The 20,849-nt window shown below is 40.2% G+C and overlaps 1 protein-coding gene across 1 annotated transcript; it reads right to left on the reverse strand.

Moving 5' to 3' along the window:
• Positions 1-432: 432 nt before the first annotated feature.
• On the reverse strand, positions 433-19,746 carry cers5 (ceramide synthase 5). The gene is made up of 10 exons (XM_084349737.1): positions 19,373-19,746; positions 11,710-11,815; positions 10,597-10,727; positions 10,262-10,319; positions 10,071-10,121; positions 8,722-8,814; positions 6,583-6,711; positions 5,373-5,479; positions 3,917-4,073; positions 433-1,353 (listed from the first exon to the last, which is right to left on the reverse strand). Exons 1-10 carry the CDS (start codon positions 19,543-19,545, stop codon positions 1,192-1,194), a joined length of 1,167 nt encoding a protein of 388 aa, XP_084205863.1. The 5' UTR covers positions 19,546-19,746; the 3' UTR covers positions 433-1,191.
• Positions 19,747-20,849: the final 1,103 nt, after the last annotated feature.

A 20,849-nucleotide genomic window follows, 5' to 3' on the forward strand; every position in this document is an offset into this window, starting at 1 on the left:
TACGGAGGCTACCTGTGTGTGATGCGAGGATACCGCTACATGGAGAGGCAAAAACACCTGAAACTGGCAGCAGAAAACCAGGATCCTGAAGTCCTCAAAGACTGACCTCAGGTGGACTGCTGTTTTTGCACAAATGTGGACATTTCCCATCCCTTCCATCATCGCTAAATCTTGAAGATGTCGATTCTTCTCGGGATGCCAGTGTGATTTCATTGAACGTGTTGTACACTCACAAGAAAGATGTTTTCTTTATAAAAACATCACCAAGCAAATTAACTAAGAATATGTTATTTGCAACATGGCCTGTGTAAAATCTATGTTGTGAGTGGCAATGTGGCAAAGATTGCTGTAATTGTTTGTACTATACTATATTAAATGCCTTGACCGAATGGTGCAATGTAGTGTTTATAAACAGGACTGCAACAAGAAAGACATGTTTCCACAACAGAATATATTTAGAAATACATTTTTACAAGGCACTCAAGTGAGAACTTGATACCAGACATTTAGTATAGTCCTCATACCTGGATTCCTCTATGGGCAGTGTTGTCAAACTATTTCATAAACATTTGGTCTCAGAAGAAGTAGTAAAAAAACAGTAAAACAGAAATAAACATATTACAAACAGTATGTTTAAAAGATGAATCCACAATAAATCGCAAAGGACAGAACTGACACTATTTTAACTTTTGAAGTGTACTTTTGGTCAAAAACACAGCAGGTGCCCTTCTTTTATGAAGAGCTGATAAAACCACAGCTAGAACACAGTTAATTATATCTATAATACCTGCTGCGACATCACTGTTTTCTGCCCTTTGCGAGCCGGTGTGAATTAATCCTAAAATCAAACAAAATCAAGTTCCACTGACCAATAAAACTGGGAGAGAACATTGAAACCAACCAACGTGTGGCAGCAAATAAATCCCATCTTTTGAAAAATAAGGCTATGCAAATCATTTGCTGCAACTGATTTCCATCTCATTTTTGTGTCGTACGTGTCATTACTAGGCTCTTCAAAGCAGATGTCAGTGTCTGTGTATCCACCATCGGTTCACCGACGTATGAATCAGTCAGTGTGATAGCAGAGTGTGTGTGTGTGTGTGTGAATGTAGGTGTGAGCCTCGCATGTCAAAAGAGCATTATGGGACAAACAGCTCTTGTTGCGAGGGATGAACTGCAGGAGGCTCCATGTCACCAGCTGTTGTGGTTCTGCACGCGGGCTTTAGCAGCAGCGCAGTGGCCATTAGTGCCGTTTTCTCCTTTGGGAGGGTGAGAAGCCTTGAGGCCTTCTGTGGGCGTGTCAGCCTCGTCGTCTGAGCTGCTCTCAATGTCGCTGCGGACATCGTTGCACACCTAGAAGGCAGAAGGAGGAAACAATGAAAAGCTCTGAGTAGACTCATATTTTGCCAGTCAAATTACTGCACTTTTTACGCAAAATTGCCAAGCTAATTATGATGGAGACAGTAAAGTGATGGTAGCTGAGACTTTTTGCTGCTCCAGCGCTCCTGAATGTTGGCAAAGTCAACTTAAGTACTTCTGAAACAAGCTGTTCAGTGCGATTAAGTCTAAGGAGGCACGCAAGCGAGACACTTTGTGGTGTACTTTGAACCCGGGCACACTTTTATTTCTCCGACGGTGGAGACGTAATAAACATCACAGATGACAAACAAGGCATTACAATGTTACAGGTTAAACGTGAGACTCATGTAGCTAACTGTACTTGTAGATTAAGACAATATTTCTCAGAATTGTAGCCATTTTTTTCAGGTCAAGCTTGTTCACCCACTTCAGACGGGGTGCATGCTAACGCTTTTGCTCAGTAGCTACAGTGAAGATTTCTGCTTTAAAAAGGGTGCAAGTAAAATCTTTATAAATCAGTTTGGGATATGGAGACTTGGATTACACTGTCTGAAGCCATTTCATGTCTTATTTTCAGCAGTTTTTAGTCCCCATCTACTTCGGGTGTTCAGGGGAATGCTGCTACTCTGTTTTTTGCTGCGAACCTCCAGAAATTTTTTGTTGACTACGAAAATTCATCTAACTGAGGTTGAGATAATGACTCAATTTTCATTTTTGGGTGAACTTTTGTATCAGTCTATGTTTAAATTCAGTGTGCTACAACTGTGATGAGACTTTTAAAAAAAAAAGAAACAGTCGCACAAATTTCTTATTCATGCAGATGAGCTGTTGATCATAACCACAGGGTGGTGATGCGGGACAAGTTCAACAAACTCCTGCCTAATGAGAAACAATGGGACATACCTGACATTCATGACACTATTACCTCATCATTTACACCTCGTCTCTTCTGAGTGAATCTAAGTGTTGATCTACTGAAGCAGCTTTCCAATAAAAACCAATGCAATTAGGCGGAAATCAACAGGAAAGACGGAATGAAGGTGCGTAAAAGGAATCATAACAGGGAGTGAATGGAAACTTACAGCCAGAAACAGAGAAGATAGAAGTCTTGAAAAGACAAAGCAAACGGAGAGAAGCGAGGAGAGAGTAGTGGAGGAGGTCTCATTGGACAAAGACAGACAGAAAGATAGGATCTCCCTCTCTCATTCCAGAGGGAGAGGAAACAAACGCCATCTGCAGAGAGGAGGAGACAAGGAAATAAAGTGTAGAGGCACCAAAAATAGCCAAGGTGTTATGCTTTACTTCTCAATAAACATTCTGCACACGGAAACAGCTCCGACGAATATTTATTTGCTCTTCTTTATGGCTCCTTTGCTCATTGACCTGTTATAACGACATCTATCCATAAATCAGTTGAAAGACCTCGTAATGACCCTGAAAGACTTTAGAGTTGATGTTTTATGGTCAATAGGTTTAGGGTCATCTTTGTTAATCTATGCTTATACAATAGTATTAAAAGAAGAGTTTTGAATCGTGATTTTTTTTTTGTCCAGGCCACTTTGGACTAAATTTGATCTGCAGGAAAACCTCATGAAATTACACTGTGAAGTGAATCTAACAGGTGTTCATACCACTAACTAAAGACATTGTAAGTTAAGGTTATAAATGGCAGTGTTTCCCCTGTGTGCATCATCTGAAACGTGACCACCGCTGCTGGATTTTTTTTTATTAAATTTTTTACACGAGGAGAGGAGAGGAGAGGAGGAGGAAAGGAGAGGGCTACTCTTAATCTCTCTCTGTGGACGCTTCATATAGCTACAGGTCAATTAACGCACCTGCTAGTAAAGCGTTTAGCAGAGAACTTATGGTTGGTTTTTTTTCTCGCTACCAACGCTTCGTATCTATTTGCAACAGACATGTGCTGGGAAAACGCGAGTTAACACTAGCTCTGTGAAATAAACATAATTCGGTTGATCCATGTTGATACAAAGACAGCAGGTATTCCACATGAACCACCTGTTTTCTTCATCCTGGAGGCCCTACTGTGAGCGAGGGGCACTGTGATGCACGACGGCTGTCAGTCAGAGACAGCTGACAGATTTCCTCAGAGATATGACTGATTATTTAGATAGGATTCATAAAAGAACGTCATAAATGTGGTTATGAAACAGTCTCAGTGTAATACTGATGCCTCCATATAATTTACAAAAGCAAACAAGATCATCACGAAAAGATGGCTCTTTCTGTATTGTTATGATGTGTGAGTGGGTCGGATACATCCTCAAATTAAAACTATTTGTTAGGGCAAAGTGCTGAGGACGAATTGAGGAGCTGCTCTGAAGTCTGGTGGTACAGTACATCACTAAAACTGAGTTTACTTCACCATTGTCATCTTTTGTACACAGGGACCGCCAGAAGCAACATAAAAAAAACTCAGTTCCTTGTAGCAGCTTTAAAGAATTAAAAACTATGACAGACTGAATCAAGTAAGTGTTCAGCTCTATATTACAGTACTTCTCACTCATCTCCCAGTCTGTGTGTCTGTGTGGTGACCCACCTTGCCCCGCATCATGGCTTTGATAGCTATCCGGGCTATGAGGTAGAACCAGATGATATGCAGCACTTGGAGGACCAGCAGTAAGAAGTTGAAGAGCCACCAGGACGGGTACGGCCCGACTATGGCCCAGCTCTCAAACATAGTGGAGTTCAGGATCCTTGTAAAAGAAGGAGATGTGCATGTGAGGGAAAGTATTTAATTTGTCATCTCATACACACTCGTAAACACACACGTCATAATTTATTCCAGTGAGAGCAAAACTAGTCAAGCTGTTCTTTAATCTTCCAATGAGACCCATTATATCATTACAGACTGTAATTCCCATTTGGACACCTATGGCAACAGAGCAGGCGAGTATCATAGATCTGCTGTTATGTCAGCTGAGTGGCTGCTGAAGTCGTATCTTCCTTTAAATCCAGGTGAGTGACAGCAGGTTATCAACAGACCCACCTCCCCCAGCAGAGGTATGGATTTCAGTCCAGGTAACTGCACCGGCAACACTAGCTTTATCACTCATCCACACCAAGACACTGAATATAGCTGCTCAGGTTACTTATGCCAATGATCGGCTCCCTATTGTCTGTCTCTCCGGAGGTTGAGCTTCAACATCCAGGTCCCTGTCAAGGAATAGTCGCCATCTAAACAGCTCCATTTAAAACATGATCACAGAACTGTGCAGAGCTCCTGAGGAGAAGTGAAATGACGACGAATCTGTGAGTCAGTTTGCGGAGCCGTGCTGGAAACTGCCTCTTCTGAATTATAAACCGGTGGTAGCTGCATGACCTTGTAGTTATTTCTAAACAACAGAGCATGGTTGTTGGAACAGGTTGTGTGCCAAATTACAGCTACAGCATATGTACTGCAATTACAGCAATTTAAAGGAACCAGAGAAGAGGTATAATGTTCTTCTGTGAAAGCATGTGCTTACAAAAGCAGAGCTAAAAGACGGTGTTATACACAGGTTATCCATCCTGAGCTCAGACATCTTTAAAGCCAAAACTGGATTATTATTCTTGATTAAACATTCCCTGCTAAAAAGATTTTGTCTTGCCAAATAACATAAAAGCATTTTATTTTTCAATGGACTGGAAATATTACAGCAGACATTATAGGGCTGGGTGATACGGCCTGAAAATAATATTGCTATATTTTTAGGCAATAATATTTATCTTGATCATCTGAAATCTCCTCAAAAGTCCCTCATAAATGCTAGAATTTGACCAAAAAGTATCATGATACTTACCTACACAAAATATATAGACAATGAGATTCATTTACTTTTGTAATAAGACCCAAAAATGTGGATAAAATGACAAGTGGTAGGATAAGACAACACTTATGACATATCAACACATAATGGTAACCAAAATCTAAGACGACATGTAGTGATCATGATAACGATAACATTAACATATTGCCCAGTGCTAAGAGGTTATAGGTGTTGCTGAGAACTCACCATATTGGATAAATAACAAGTCGTGTGATGAAGAATGCCACACTAAACACAATGAAGAGGAAGTCACACAAGCGCTGGTACTTTGCATAGTTTGCCAGCTTGGCTGCCTGCAGGAAAAGAAAATAACAGAAGTAACAGATTTTAATGAGATTTGTGTTTTTACCATTCATCAACCCCTCCTAATTGCACTAATCTGTTTGGATCTCAGCCAAGGGTAAGTGACTGGAAACACTGAATAACAATCACAATTCGTCTCCATTGTTTTAGAAATGAACTGATGTGGAGCAAAAAGGCAACTGAATAATATCCTAAAAGGAAACTCCAGTATGTGAAAGCTGAGGCTACACAGTTACTGTATCAACAGTACTTATAGCGACTACTATTAAATCAAAAGCTGTTAGAGGCTGAATTGGCTCTTATCTGTGACTCGTTCCAAAAAAAAAAAAAAAAAAAAAACATATGTGGACATCATGAATTTTTTTTTAACGACTCACAGATAAGAGCCAATTCAGCCTCTTAGCGGCTTTTGAATTAATAGTAGCCGCTACAGTTTAGTGAACAGAATATATCGGAGCCTGATTCACCCTCTTTGTTCCACTCATGCCGTGAAGTGAACAGGTAAAAAATGTGTAACAACCCCCAGGTGCCAATGACAGCAAGTGACAGTAACCAAAAGGACGCGTGCAGCCAAAACAAATACTAAATGATAACACAGGCACACAATAAAAGTCATCTCATGACACTTTCCAAATTGAGCAGGTCTAGACCATACTCCTCGCTTAATTAATTTACAGTGACCCAACATTTCCCCAGTGAGCAAGCACTTGGTGACAGAGGCGAGAAAAAACTGCCTTTTAACAGGCAGAAACCTCGGAGCAGAACCGGACTCAACGGTGGGCGGCCATCTGCCTCGACCTGTTCAAATCACATCATACATTATGTGGTCATTTCATCAGATATATACCTTTGATTTTAACACCATAAGAACCTGGTGGAGAGATCAGTTAAAGTTTGCATGTATGTTACAAAGGCAACAATAGCACCAAAATTCCCATCGACAGAACGATGCAAAAAATGGCCGGAAGTAAAGTGAAGAGAAACATATTTGAATTGTAGTTAGCTGCTTAAAATGTGCGACATTGAAACTTCAATTCAACTCGAAGAAGAATCTTGCAGTGTGTAATCACAGACAGCGTTGTGTCTAACTGACCTCTAGCAGGAAGTCTGAGGAATCGTGGACACACATGACGAGGCTCCCAACTCGCACCATGTTGTTGACGTAGGAAAAGCTGATCAGGCTGATTGTAGCCAGGTGATGGATGAACATGATCAGGAAGTCCTGAAATGAAAAAGGCAGAGGGATGGTAAGCATACAGAGCTCTTTTTAGACACGGAGAGCACACACTGTTGTTACACAGGAAATGCAATTAGACACATTTCCTGTCCTGTGAGCATCACCACCACAAAAGAAGAAAAACATTTGTTGGGCCCTCTCTCTGCCCCACAATCTCACACCATCAGTGACACCCAAAACCATTAATTCATACTGTTATAGCCATGTCAGACTGTTTATCAGTGAAACAGGAAATATAGCCGAATACACAACACGCAACATGCATGTTTATTGACACTTTGAGTGGACATGTGCCACTGCTCTTTGTACCACAAGTAATTCTCTTGGCAAATGGAGGCAACCTCTGCCTCCATTTGTGACACTTATAGCTGCACTATGACAGACCGGAAACATAAAAAGCCTGATGTACGAACAATGTCAAAGGGGAGATCAGTTGTTAATTTAATCATTCCAGCTCGTTTATACATCATGAGTTTTATTCCACTTTTAAGTCCCAGTCACACTCATTAGACCCTTTCTCACTTTTCCAACTCTTCAAACTCCCTCACATCTTTCATTCATCACTCATACTGTATATTATTCAACTCTGAAGTTTAGCAACAGGTTCCAGTATTCACACTGCAATTACTTCAGTAATTGCTTCTCCAGTTTTTACTGAATTTCATCAGCATTCCTTAACAGACAGTGTTCACTCTTTTAGAGGAAACGGTCAGAATGAAACTGAACTAAACTAAAATCTGACGTGCTTGATTCATGCAGACAGACTTGCACAGTGAGGGAAGATGTAGGTGAAGGATTAACAGTGCAGAACATCCACGCGACACGACAAATACACAGGCAGAGGCGGCTTAAGAGTGAAGCTTAGGGTAGAAGACATGTGCGTCTGACAGGCAAGTCATGTGGGCTGACAGCGGCAGACTGTACAGGGGGGTAGACAAACAGAGGAAGGTCTGCAACAGTAAAAAATATACTTGGTCTTAAATATGTCTGATTTTAAATTGAATCTGCTTCCTCTTTAACTCCCACCAGTTTTCTATTCAGTATCTTTCACTTGCTTAACATTACCATAATTCAACATACATTTCAGCAGTTTTAATGGTCTGTGTCAGTGAAGAACGCTCTGTAAAATGCTATAAAGATAATATGGACTTCAAAATTTGTGCCAGAGTCCAGGCTGACGTCTCCTGACTGTTGGATATTAAGACTCTTTATGTAAAGCAAACAGAGTGCATCCATCCATCTTTAAAGAATCTCTCTAAAAGGTCATAAAACCTTACAATCATCCTCTGTTGACCAGCGTAAATCTGAAAATCCCCATTGCTTGCATGTATACTGGCTCCTTTGCTTGTTTAATGTGCATATTTACTCACTGCCTTATTGGTTTGGAGTTCCCTGTAAAGTAATCATAAAGCAACTGGGTTGAGCAAAGGCTAAACGGTGAGAGGGTCTTTAAAAATCTACGACATGAATAAAGACTTTCGTAGCTTCAGCTGCCTCATCTGAATATCATATCATGAATATACATGATTCCACAGAATGCCTCTTAGCCATTAGCTCCACTCTACTAGCACTGGCCTACTTTTTCATTTGCTGTGTAAAACAACATTAAAGACAAGTGTCTGTGGCTGAGACTAACTCCAGCTCTAACATGCTGGTATTCTGTGGAATTTCTGTAATTCTAATAGAGTTAGGCCTGCGCCATCACATGACAGTGGGTGCCCTCGTGCTGGAAATACAAAGCATTCACAGACTGAGCAGCACCAGCTTCACCCACCCCCTTCCAAAAAAAACATAAACATGTGACCCTCCAAAAGTAACTGTACGAGCTCGTAACAAAGCATACTACTCTGAAATCATCAAACACACAATCACACACACCCGTTAACACATTCTCTTCCACTGCCAAATGAGGAACAAAAGAAATATTATCGATAGCTGTGATGTATCCAGTGTAATATAAACCATCAGAGACAGAGGTGATGTTGTTCCTCTTACCTTCCTTTTAATGTCGGTGAACTGGGAGAACATGAGTGACCAGTAAAAGGCCAGTTCTGTCACATAGTAGTAGTAAAGACGAGGAGTCATGACCTGAAGTGACAGGAGAGAGGTGAGGAAGGTTCAGGGAGTCAGTTCAAATAATCATTTTATTTTTTCAAAACAAACTACACTGGATATCAAAAAGTGCTGAGAGTGAAAGGATTACATGTGACCACCACTGTGCAACAAATCATCACAGCGCACATCCTGTTCCAATGAATTACTACGATATCCGAAGTTCTTAAGTAATAAGGCGTGAGAAGTCCTGCTTACGAGAACATTGCGTCATGCCTAACAATGACTTATTTCATAAGAAAGGCAGGGAACATGTCAGAGTGTTTAAATCTCTCTCCTCCCGAATGAATGTCAGAACAGATGATGCCTTTGAGTCTGACACATATTTCAATTCTACAGCTGGAATTTCAAATCTTAATGTGAGCCTGCAGCATGATGGGAACGTTACCAGTGGGCCTGTCTGTGACTGAAGTGCAAATATCAAATAAAATCCTATATTCCCATTAATCAACCATGCCCATTGATTTACAAAATAAACGCCTGACACAACCAGCGATATTAAAGGGTGGATAACTGTATAAACCACACAACAAGTCTGTTTTCTCATAGTTCATTTCATATGGCCAATCGATCGGTATATTTATCCAACCATCTATCAATTACTATCAACAGCTGTCCTTCACTACAAACTAAGTATGTGCTATATGCATTTTTCAGGCCTCATACAGCTTTTTATGAGTGAAATTCAAGAACTTTTCAAGCATTTTCAAGGAACCTAAACCAAAATTCTCAAAGCTTATGCATACTTTTACTTTGTTTAGTTTTTTTCACCAGCTATATATATGTTTCATTTCAAATATCAAAAGATTTCTGGTTTACACGTGTGATTGTCTCGGTGTAAAACCATTATGATGATTATGTTGAAAATCAAGCATTTTTCCAAGTATGATATAGCATATTCAAAAACTTGAAGAGATTACTGTTAAATATAAGCATTTTACAAAGTTTCAAGACAAACCTTGCTGCTAGTTGTTTCAATCTCAACATGATACGGGGGAATTCACAGGAACCCACGGACATCTGGATGATATTACTACTTGTCAGACTGCTTTTTATTTATACAAGATTTGTTCAAAGTAAAAGCAAAGGTGGGAGAGGAAAAAAGTCAGTTAACTGTGCAGCACAGCCCTGCAATAAATGTCCAGTTTTTGACAACGTTGGCTCAACTTGAAGGTAATGTCTAAGGCTGTAGATGTCATAAATGATATAGACAGAGTAGAACTGTATCATACCTGATAGGGGTAACCGTACCAGCAATGCCGTGTATCCCATATCCAAGGGGACTAAAAAACAAATGTGTATTAGTTCAGCAAATGATAATGCTATTATATATGTAAATATACCTTGCCAGTCTAACAATGTAAACGGAAAATTTCTCCCTCCTGATAATCAATGTTTGTTGCTCTGAGGCTATGCTGCTCACCTGCCAGAGAAACCGAAACCCATAGGTAAATATGCACGAATAAAATGTAAACCTCCACCTAAAAGTAAAAGAGAAGAAATTATGACCCAGAAGATAAGACTGGTTAAAGAGAGAGAAAACACATCTATTTAACCATCAGCAACACATGTTTTGCAACAATCCTTTTTCTAACTTGATCCTGGTTCTTGTTTTAGATCTAAATCCACACAGTCCTCACAAAGACAGCCGCAACACACACACATACATCACCACACCACAGCTGCAGAGAAAACACAAATATTGTGTACATTAGCCTGCAGAGAGGTTAAAGGTAAACACAATAGGCATTAACCTACATGCTCTCGCAGAACTTAGTGTGTGTGCTGGGTTTATCTTGGTTCCTGCGGTGTCTGAACCAACGCTGGACCTTTCGCACCTCCCAGTCCAGCTGCTTGGACAGGCCATCCAGATGGCGAGAGTCTGGACTCTGTGCAGGGAGACAAGAAAGAATTGAAGCCACTATACAGTATCCAATCCAAGCATTAGCAAATTGCGATTTGCGAAACTGTCAGTGAAAACTGCAAACTGCTACAATAGAAGTAAGACATTTTCTGCAAATGTAACAATCAGGACAGAAATGTGCTCTTGCAATAATCGCTTCTTCGTTCGCGGCTGTGCTCATGTTCACTCCCTCCACTAAACAAAATCCATGCGACTTTTTTATATTCAATTGACAACAATACTGTTTCAATTTATTGACAAATAATCAGTTTCACTGCCTGGATCCACCTTCTACTTAATCACGTGTAAGCCACCTCAGCCCCCTTATCCAGAAAGTGAAGGACAAATATGCACTTCCAGTATCAGGACAATAGTTTCCGCTATCATATTTCATGTTAGACAGGTTTTTGTCCTGGTCTTATAGACTGTATACTGTAGTTTTGGGAAATATTACATTTAGTTTTCTCGTGATTATTATGATTTTATGTTGTTATTTTATCTTTTTGCTGTTTTATGTTGTTTAGAGCTGCTTCTTTTCTTTTGTTGTGTTTCTGCTGCTTTGTTTTTCTGCATAAATATTGAACATTTTTAAAAAAGGTTATGATATGATATCAGTTTCTGAATGTATAAAGGTAAAACATGTAAGCCCATTCAATAACTTGACCTACAAGGAAGACTGGAATGCCCCAGATTTGTGTTTTGGAAGCTGACACTAAAGTTTTCTTCCCCACTGTGGTCATTGCCAATATTGTCCAATAGCAATATAAATTCTTGTAATTTCTAAAACAAATGCAGGAGATACTTCTTATTAGGTAGGCTCCTCTATTAGGCATCTTTTGTTAAAGACTAGTCAAATATTGACAATATTGGATTGTATTTCTAACCCCCATATGGCCAGCTCTGTAATCTGACATGCGTTGTTTCCGGTACATAAATGCTTTGTTACAGGAGAAGGAAAGAAGACAAACCTTTGTGATGGATGTAAACACTTTTTCCAGCACTGCATTGGGCTGAGCTTGTCGTCCAGCACCTGGCTGAATGTGGAGGCTCCGGGCACAGGGGCCGGCAATGCATCTGTGTCAGAGGTAAAGATGTGAGAGACGATGGGTCACACGATGTTGTTAAAATGTGCACACTGGCATTCAATTTGTGATCAGATGGATAACCAGGGTTCCTTCACACATTCAAAGTCAAATCTTTTTGTCAAATATCTGAAAAGGGACAGCCGTACAGTATTTTGACATTAAGTGGTAAACCACTTTTTACCATTAAACAGAGACCAGAGACTTATCAACAAATCAATAATGAGCCACAGCACAAAGCCTATTTGTTGGAAGTTTAGAAAATCCCCCCAGGATGTCTTCTTCATTATGGGAAAATGATGACCTTGTACGACCCCTGCCTGTAGTTCTGTTCTGCATTATGACTGAACTGTCACGTTCAGCTGGGAAAGCAGCTCTTAGCTTACTATAAACGTTTTTGCAACCAAAATTGGAAAAGCTGTGCTGTGACTAACAGGTAATACAAACTGTGTTATATGCTGACAGATGGCTTCAATTAGCTAAGCTACTCAACACTTACAATGAATGGCTTATTAGCTAGACACAGTTTCTGGTGGATTGCTGTCACTCATACCATGCAGGCTTCATATCATGAATTAAGAAGAAAGCTGTGAGTCAGGTTCAGTAAGGTTGAGTCTTCCAAATTTTTGGGTCTGATACAACAATGCAACAATGGGTCTTTATGCACAGTAATACACGACCTTGAAAAACATAGCTTGTTTTATCAAACAGCATGACAGGATAATTAATCCGCAGGAAAAAAATGTCCACTTGCCAGCCTGTTAGAAGCCTAACACGCCTCATAATTACGAGCATGACCATTTAACTATGGATTAATACTGCTACAAGTAACAAACTCACACATCTCATCAAATCTCAATCTGAACTGTCCCTTTAAATTCTGTTTTATTGTCCAGCAGAATATAAAGAGACTGAATCAATCATTTACAAGGTCGGGTAATCCAAGTGCAGCAGCTGCAAAAATGTACACAGAAGCTCTTGAAGAGGCTATATACAAATAAAATAAAATAAATAAAGTCTAGCTTTGTTGTTATTTTGTCACAATGTTTTAAAATATACACGGAGACTGCACGTAAACTGTGGTTCGGGGTGAACTGTCGACCTCTTGGCTCGCTTCCCCTCAGAGTTAATGAGGAATGCAAAGTATGTCCATGGCTCTGAGTGAAAGTGTAGACTCTTGAAGAAACTCAGACAAATGAGTCAGTGAGAGGTGAAGAAAGACGCCTCCAAATTGAAATGTCACCGTATGACTTCATCATGTGATCATACAGCTCTCAGAGTACAGCATGGCAGCTCAGAGAATTTCCTGTCTGAGGTCTGAAATGAAAATATGTGAAGCCAACAGTTTACTCTTACTTTTAACAAATTTCACGTGTACTTGGTTTAATTTTTATAATCTACAGCTACAAATATTCAGGAGAGAGGAGCACTGACGTCTTAGGTGTTTTCCATTCATACTCACAAACTTCCTCAAGATAAGTAGCAGGCAAGAAAAGGTGAAACGCACAAGCCGCTGAGGTTTCCTCAATAGATTTTCCTTGATTAAAGAAATTCAAGGCAATAGTCAAAGGAATTTGTCATATAATCATTAAAGTTGATCTAAATGGCCAAATCTCCCAGAACAATGAAGGCTGCCTGGCGATCGGGCAGCCTGGCACCATTTCTCTTTGCTATTACGTCTCCATTTTAGACTAAATGATTGAACAAACTAATTTTTTGTCCTGTGTTGTTGATAGTTGCTACTCTGAAGATAACAGAAAGCAATCTTCGCGACAGCATCGCTAACAATAATACCGCTTTGAAATACTTAGAAAGCGGAAGATGAGCGTTACCACTTCAAATCTGTCAAATCATGTCTCCAGTCACTCTGCAGACGAATGCAGTCATGAAGAAGCATTTAGTTAAGACCCAACTGAACAGGGATGTGACTTTCATTTTTCAGTATTGACTAATGGGTCATTTCCCATAAAAATAGACCATTGTGAAACAATCAGCTGATTAGCTGGGAGTTCCAAATAGTAGCAATCAGGGAAACATGACAGATTTAAACTTCAGAACGCAAATATCATGTGCACTCATGTTTTACAAACCTGATGGGTCAAAAAAAATATTTAAGGTTCTTTATATTTTTTTTGAGACCTCTGCAACGATTTGGTTTATGACAACCTCATGTCTTTCATTGTAACTGTTCATCTACTTTTATAAAAGCTGATCATCGGGTCAGCAACAGGTCAGTCTTTCAATCAGTTTTTTGCCTATATGTATCTATACTGTATGTCTTGTTAGCCATTTGGTTAATGAAGAGAAGGAAAAACTGAACATTTTCTAAAAATAAGATAGGATTTCAACATAACACCTTTTGTTCAGTCTGTGACATAAACCGGAACATACCAGAGACAGCCTCACTGATGCGTAACCTTACGATAAGCTGATAAAATAGCTGCATTTTAACATGTCTCACCTGCCTTTAAGCCCGCTACAATCAGGTTTTGCAGGTGTATTATTTGTTCAGCAAAACTGAACCAGATTTGAACCATGGCAGAAACCTCTATATGATGAAACGTCCTTTGTCTGAGCAGGCTACAAGGAAAGGGTGATGGGAATCTGACACTAACCACAAAATAGCCTGAGCCATTGTGTCTCGTAATGAGAAATGTAGGAGAAAAAAACCCTCCAAAAACTAAACTTGTCCTCACTGTTTTATATGGTCTCTCTGCAAGAACCAGCCATACTTCTAAGCATTTTACTCCTTGTCCTGAAGTGACCTTTACAGCAATTACAAGTATGTAGATTCACTGGGTTATACAACTGTACACCACCCAATTCAAAACTAGCAGGCACAATTAATCTCTACACATAAAGTTTAAAGTTACAAAGAGTAATTTGAAACCTACATGTGATTATGCACTCGAAAACGGGTCTTTGAGCAAAGATGATTTCTGATTTAGTTTTTTTATGACCTTTGAAAAACAGATTCACTTCACCTAGTGACATTGAAAGTAAACTCGGGCTGAGGTTCAAATAAACAAAACAAAACACATTCTGCAGAGAGGTTGTACAGGATGGGTCAGATTCATGTGGCATTACGTTATTAAACATTACCCAAGGAAATCCAATCAGGCCGTCTAAGCACACTATGAGCATAAAACAGTTATAACGAGCAAAGCTAACATGCAGCGCTAAAGTGCTGTGAAATTAACACAGCTTGTATGTCTGATTCACCCTGAATCGCCTCAGTCCTTACACTTAAAGTGCCCATACTTGCTATCTAACAATCTCTCTATTAAACTGGTATCTAATTACATATATAAAAGATAAAAGATAAGCTGATAGTGGTGCAGATACATGCAACAGTCTAGGTTCTCTTGTAAGCACAGGCCTTTAAAATTCATAACAAACGGGAGGATGAATGGACAGAAATAGCCCATGCAAGCCTGAGCCTGCAGTGCTAATTGGTGGACGCCAGCAGCAGGAGGGGAAAAAAGCGTGAGACGCAAGGTGATACATTTATCTAAAACGTCTAAACATCCCTGTTCCTCCTCAGAACCTGACCAACCCAACACACACAGGCAGTTACCAAGAGACAGGCTCAGTGTGGTCTGTGTACACGGAGCACTAGGCTACATACAACCTTGACAGGAGGGAAACTTCCCAGTCCCAGGGCCTAAGCTAAAGCACAGGCACAACTCTATTCATAGCACAGTACTGGGTGTAATTGTGGCCTTCATTTGTTTTTACCATGTTTTGAAACTGAATTGACAGTTGCGTGGAGGAAACGTGACTTTGGGACGAAACAAAGCCAGATTATGTGGGCAATGAACAGAACACAGTGAACAAGGAGGATGTTTAATACATCGCATCAACATTTTGTTTATTTCCCACCCTCACTTCCTTAACAGCTCTGACAGAGAGAATACCTGGTAGGTAGCTTGAGGAACAAGGTCAAAAAGGGCCATGACAGATTACATGACATCTCATAATCCCATACACATTTTAGTTTGTAGTCTTAACTGTTCAACCCATGACACAGCTTAGGAAGGCCAAGGCTTGCACACACAAAACAGCTTGACTTCTACTGTCTACAAAGTTACTGCCAACAGCAAAGCAATGATTACGATCAAACAAGACAAAACTGGTCTAGAAGAGGAGGAGCCGAGGACAGCCGCCTTATTAGTCAGAAACGAAGAACTGCCTGCAGGTAGAGGAATAATTCTGCAGCTATGCTTTACAGTTGAGTGTAAAAATGTTGTTCTAGGAAAAACGAAGCTAGTCGTGAAGGCACAGGCTGGTGAAATTTGAGTAAGTTGATGAGCAACATTAAGAAAAAGATCATGTAGGTGTTCATCTAAGCGCTAAATATAACTGCAGTACAATGTGTATGAACAGTGGAAGTTTTTTTGGCTGTTTCTGTTGTTTAAAGGCAAAGACCTGAGACCTGAAAGGGTCTCAAGTAAGTCTGCAACTTACAATTATTTTCATTATCAATTAATCTGATGATTATTCTGAATTAATCAATTAATCCTTTGGTCTAGATCGGACAGTGTCAGAAAATAGTGACAAAACATGATTTCACAGAAACAAGGTTAAAATAATTTGAACTGGCCATAACATCAAACTATTGGAGAGCTACATTATCTGTGAGTGTCCTGTGTTTTTATGTCGAGTAACAGTGAAAACGTTGTTCAACGGGGCTCTATGTAACAAGGTGACACACACACCACTGTAGTGCACACATAGCCCAACCTCCTCCAGAAGTAAATGTGCCTTGATGCTGTCTTAGATGCACCACAGCCCCTGACACACTTTTCAACTATATGTAAAAATGCCATGAATCAAGAACCAGTGTTTGGCAGGATGCGCAAGAGAACGCCCCCATCAAAACCCAATCTCATCAGTGTGTGGTTTTGTGACCAGCCGTTTTTCTTACAGCCGTTCTCTGAGCACAGTGTGAAAGCATGGCCTGTTTAGGACATGCAGAAAGAGGAGCAGGAACTCAAGCTGTGGTGTGATGTTTATTTCTGATTAATAAATGAATGAGCCAGCCAGCCGGTCAGAGTGTCGGCAGGGTAAACGCTCACTGATAACATCACTGCGGATCAGTCTCTCTGCAAGGAGAGCCTCGCGTTAGATGGGGACAGGCAGTCAACTGTGGCACCTGGGAAAGGTGGCATCTGATCACATGCCTCTCCTCCTCTCCTCCTCTCCTTAGACACCTCCAATATCAGACTGCTTCTTATTTACAGCCTCTTAACCATGTCTAAATTAAACAAAGCTTGGTGCTGTCCTTGGGTCTGTCCCTGCAAGTGTCAAGTCTAGACACCATGCCTGAGTGACAATAAGTCATCCCCTGCTAACCCCCAATTCTGATTTACAGGAATATTTATAACTACTCTATGCAATGTTAGGAAGCCCACTGTTTTGCTTGTGTTTTTATATATCATGCATAACAATAAATGTTTAGTCCCTATTGTAATATGTTTCCATTTGTTATAAGAAAACTAAAGAAAGCCTTATGATTAAATGCCTCTTCCTCCCCAGGCTCTTTAATCATTATGTGAACATTGATCAATAAAGCTTTTATAGCCATGCAGTCGGCTAGCACCAGAAACAGAGAGATATGTTAACGACACTCATGCATTGTGTTACGTGTTATAATTACACATATAACAGTCACAGATCATCTAGCAGTTGAAAGAGGAGAATAATAACCTTGCCAAAAAATGAGGGTGTGTCACATTGCACAGACACTACATTGATGAAGCTTTCACCTTAGACCTACACATATTAACTTGTTGGGTCCCACAGTTTATCATTTTTATTAGTAAAGAAAATCATAAACTGGCTTTTTTTAATGTTTGACTCAGCAGCTTTTAGGCATGGTGCCACTAGTATTTAAATTTGGCGCTGGAACTTTTACAGACCTTTTTTTCTCCCACGGCGGGGTGTGGTGCTTTGTGGTTTTCTTGCGTGCAAACACCCAAAAAGTTTTTTAGCTTCCGGGTTTTACTGTCAGGTAATGTACGAGGTACGTAAGAGAGCGAAGGGTCATTGCATCACTGAATCTTGCTTTGGTGCCAGAATGTGAAGAAATCCATTGTTAACCTACTCTCAGAAGTGTGTTCTTTCATTTTCCTGAGAAATCATATGATGTAGATATGCTAGGTTTTAGTGTCTTTCTCCATGCATCTCCCATTGACTTCAATACAGCTGTCACCGCAGTCTGCCCCCAAAGCAAGATTCAGTGACATAATGACCCTTCCTTCTTTCTTAGGTTCCTTGCTGCAAAATGTGCAGCAATTTCTCCCGTGGGCACAGCGTGCGAGTTCACACACTGCCCACTGACTTTACATTGCGCTGTTAAAATAGCTTTTCTCTGCTCGAGGAAGGTTTTGCAAATATAAAGCCTCAATGCATTAATAATTAATAATATGAGGTGTCCAGTTAACAGTTTTATGAAAGACTTTGATAATCGTAGTCTATGAGGCTAATGCGGTTTTGGCCGCAAGGCAATTTCGCACTGCAGTACTGCGAGTGGCCACTGGGTAAAACTGGGAGCAGGGCTGAGCGGCGTATTTGCATCCATGTTTTTAATACATTCGTGATTTATCTTAAAAAAAAATGATGGCACCGGTACTTTAGATGAAACCACGACTACATGACTACAGCCTGTGTTCCCATTGAAACTGAGCTCGCGCCAGTCCCGCTAAAAACAAAAAAAGGAAAATAGTGATAAGGGGCACTGAATGTTATGACATTAGCGTTTGCCAGACAACAAATGAGACAAGAAGAAGGTAGCTAGGGTAGCTGGTTCCTCGCTGTATGCTCTGTAGGTTTATCGCGAGGAGAAATGACAAACGTTAATTCTGAAAGAACAGATTGAGTCAAGCTGTATTAAGTGCGGCTGTCTTTTCTATTTGTCTGGAACCCAGTCGAACCCTAGTAATGTTGACTTATTGGCATGGCAGCTACTCAAGGGATGTAGTGGAGTTGAAATGCTAACTTTTCCAGGACTTTCTCTAACGGAAGTGGGCGTGGCTTCATCTCGAGTAGGTTGGAAAAACGGTAACCACCACAACCCATGTTAAATACAGCAATGATATTATGAAAACGTTTAGTGATGCTGGGTGTTCTGATCATAATCAACAGCAATACTCTGAAGGACCTTATCTGAAATTTCAGTTTACGACCATGTGTACAGTCCACAGTGATATCCATTTTATTGGATTCAATGAAAGTACACAAAACATGACTTCCATTACAGGTTTATCAGGATTCAGAAACAGGAAACAGATACGTATCATACAAAGGCTAATCTTACAGCCATCCAAGCCTAAACTATTATTCCACTGAACATTTGAATAAAGTGTTGACATCAGTGAAAGCATTGTATCAGGTCTGTCGGTATACTGATCAGAGTTTGAGTCAATAAGTGAGTGAAGGTGGTTTTCCTGTTGCCATTATACCTTCTACAAAGTCCGTTAAAGGAGGTTTGGGGGGAATTTCCCCCTCACTCACAACAAAAGACCCCACATGAGCGGCGAGTACGAACCTTTCGAAGAGTATCCTGATGGCGAAAATTCCCAAAGCAAGCGGCAAGGCGTTCAACAAGTGTCCAGCTTTGGGGTACTCCACCCCGGGAGCTGGGTCCGCCAGATCCGCCCAGGTTACGTTGTGTGGCAGCCAAAACCTCTCGTTCCAAAACCAGGCTGAGAGAGCAGCCATGTTTCAGAGTGTGCCTTTCCCCGGACGGTTCGTCAGTGGGTTAGTTTCTTATCCGAAAGAAAGGATGTGTGGGACCTGCCGGACACCTCTCCTGCCCCTGGGTCACTTGGAAGATGACTTGCCACACTCAACTTTACCGCAATGTGAAGAGAGTCGGAGTGGGAGCTGCACATCCGGCGCTGGTTTTCAAAATAAGAGTCTTAACGGTCGGCGTTCGATTTGTAACGGTAATTTTCACGACGTGACGAGGCAAAATAGCTCCAGTGTTTATTTAGCTTCAATAAATACACGTTTTTTTGTTCAGTTATGATATTTTATTATTCACACAGCTTGAGTTTTGGACCTGAACTTTACTGTTTATTTCTTAATCTCTCTTTAATAAAGAAATATTCCCTCCCCATCACTTTTTAACAGCAAAGCTAAAACAACTTAGCTGAAAACGTCAAATGAACACTGAAGAAGTGTTTCCAGTCTTTTCCAACTTGAATTGGACTTTTTTTGATTGAAGACCCAACTTAACATAGACATCAGATTAAAAAAGTATTATAACAATAATGATTGTTATTATTATTTTTATTATTATCGTTGTTATTATTATTATTATTATTATTATTATTATTATTATAAGACAAAATGCCATGACGCTTCTTGCAACGTGACAGAACTGTCTAAACAAGGGGAAAAAATGTTCTGGCCATTTCAATTAACAGACAGACCGGAAATACTTGCTTTTTGACTCATAAGTACTTGCGCAAAAGCCTCAAAAGTGGCTCATTTCTCATAGTTTTTCATTTTGAAGGTAATAAAACCGAGCTTCCTGTATTTTACGGCCATCGCCGGTGTGTTTGACAAATTTTGGCTGCCGCCCTGAGATGAGGGCTGGAATTGAGGAAGTGAGGAGAGTCCCTCCTCCCTCACTAGAGGGATGGGTGCCATGCATGCATGCCATCCATCACTGCTGCTTTTCCTTCAGAGCCAGACTGTAGTCAGACAATGAAACATATTTGAGGCATTATATCTGATCATGCTATTTAACAGCTTCCTGTGAGTAATCCGAGCCATATCTTAAAAGGTCTCACTTTTAAAGGCAGGTAAAGCAGACTGGTGTGATTGGCTTGTGGTTGATAAGATGGCACACCCAAGTGGTCAATGCATGTATTACAACTACAAATTAAGAACTACAAATGTGTAACATTTCCAGCTGTACATAAGGGTATTTTATTTCTGTATTAGCTCAGACATACATTGCACCCTACTGAAAGTAATTGTAAATATTTATAATTGTCCATTTAAAATATGCAAAC

The sequence above is a fragment of the Pagrus pagrus genome (genome assembly GCF_965226575.1).
Source record: "Pagrus pagrus genome assembly, chromosome: 3".
Classification (NCBI taxonomy): Eukaryota; Metazoa; Chordata; class Actinopteri; order Spariformes; family Sparidae; genus Pagrus; species Pagrus pagrus.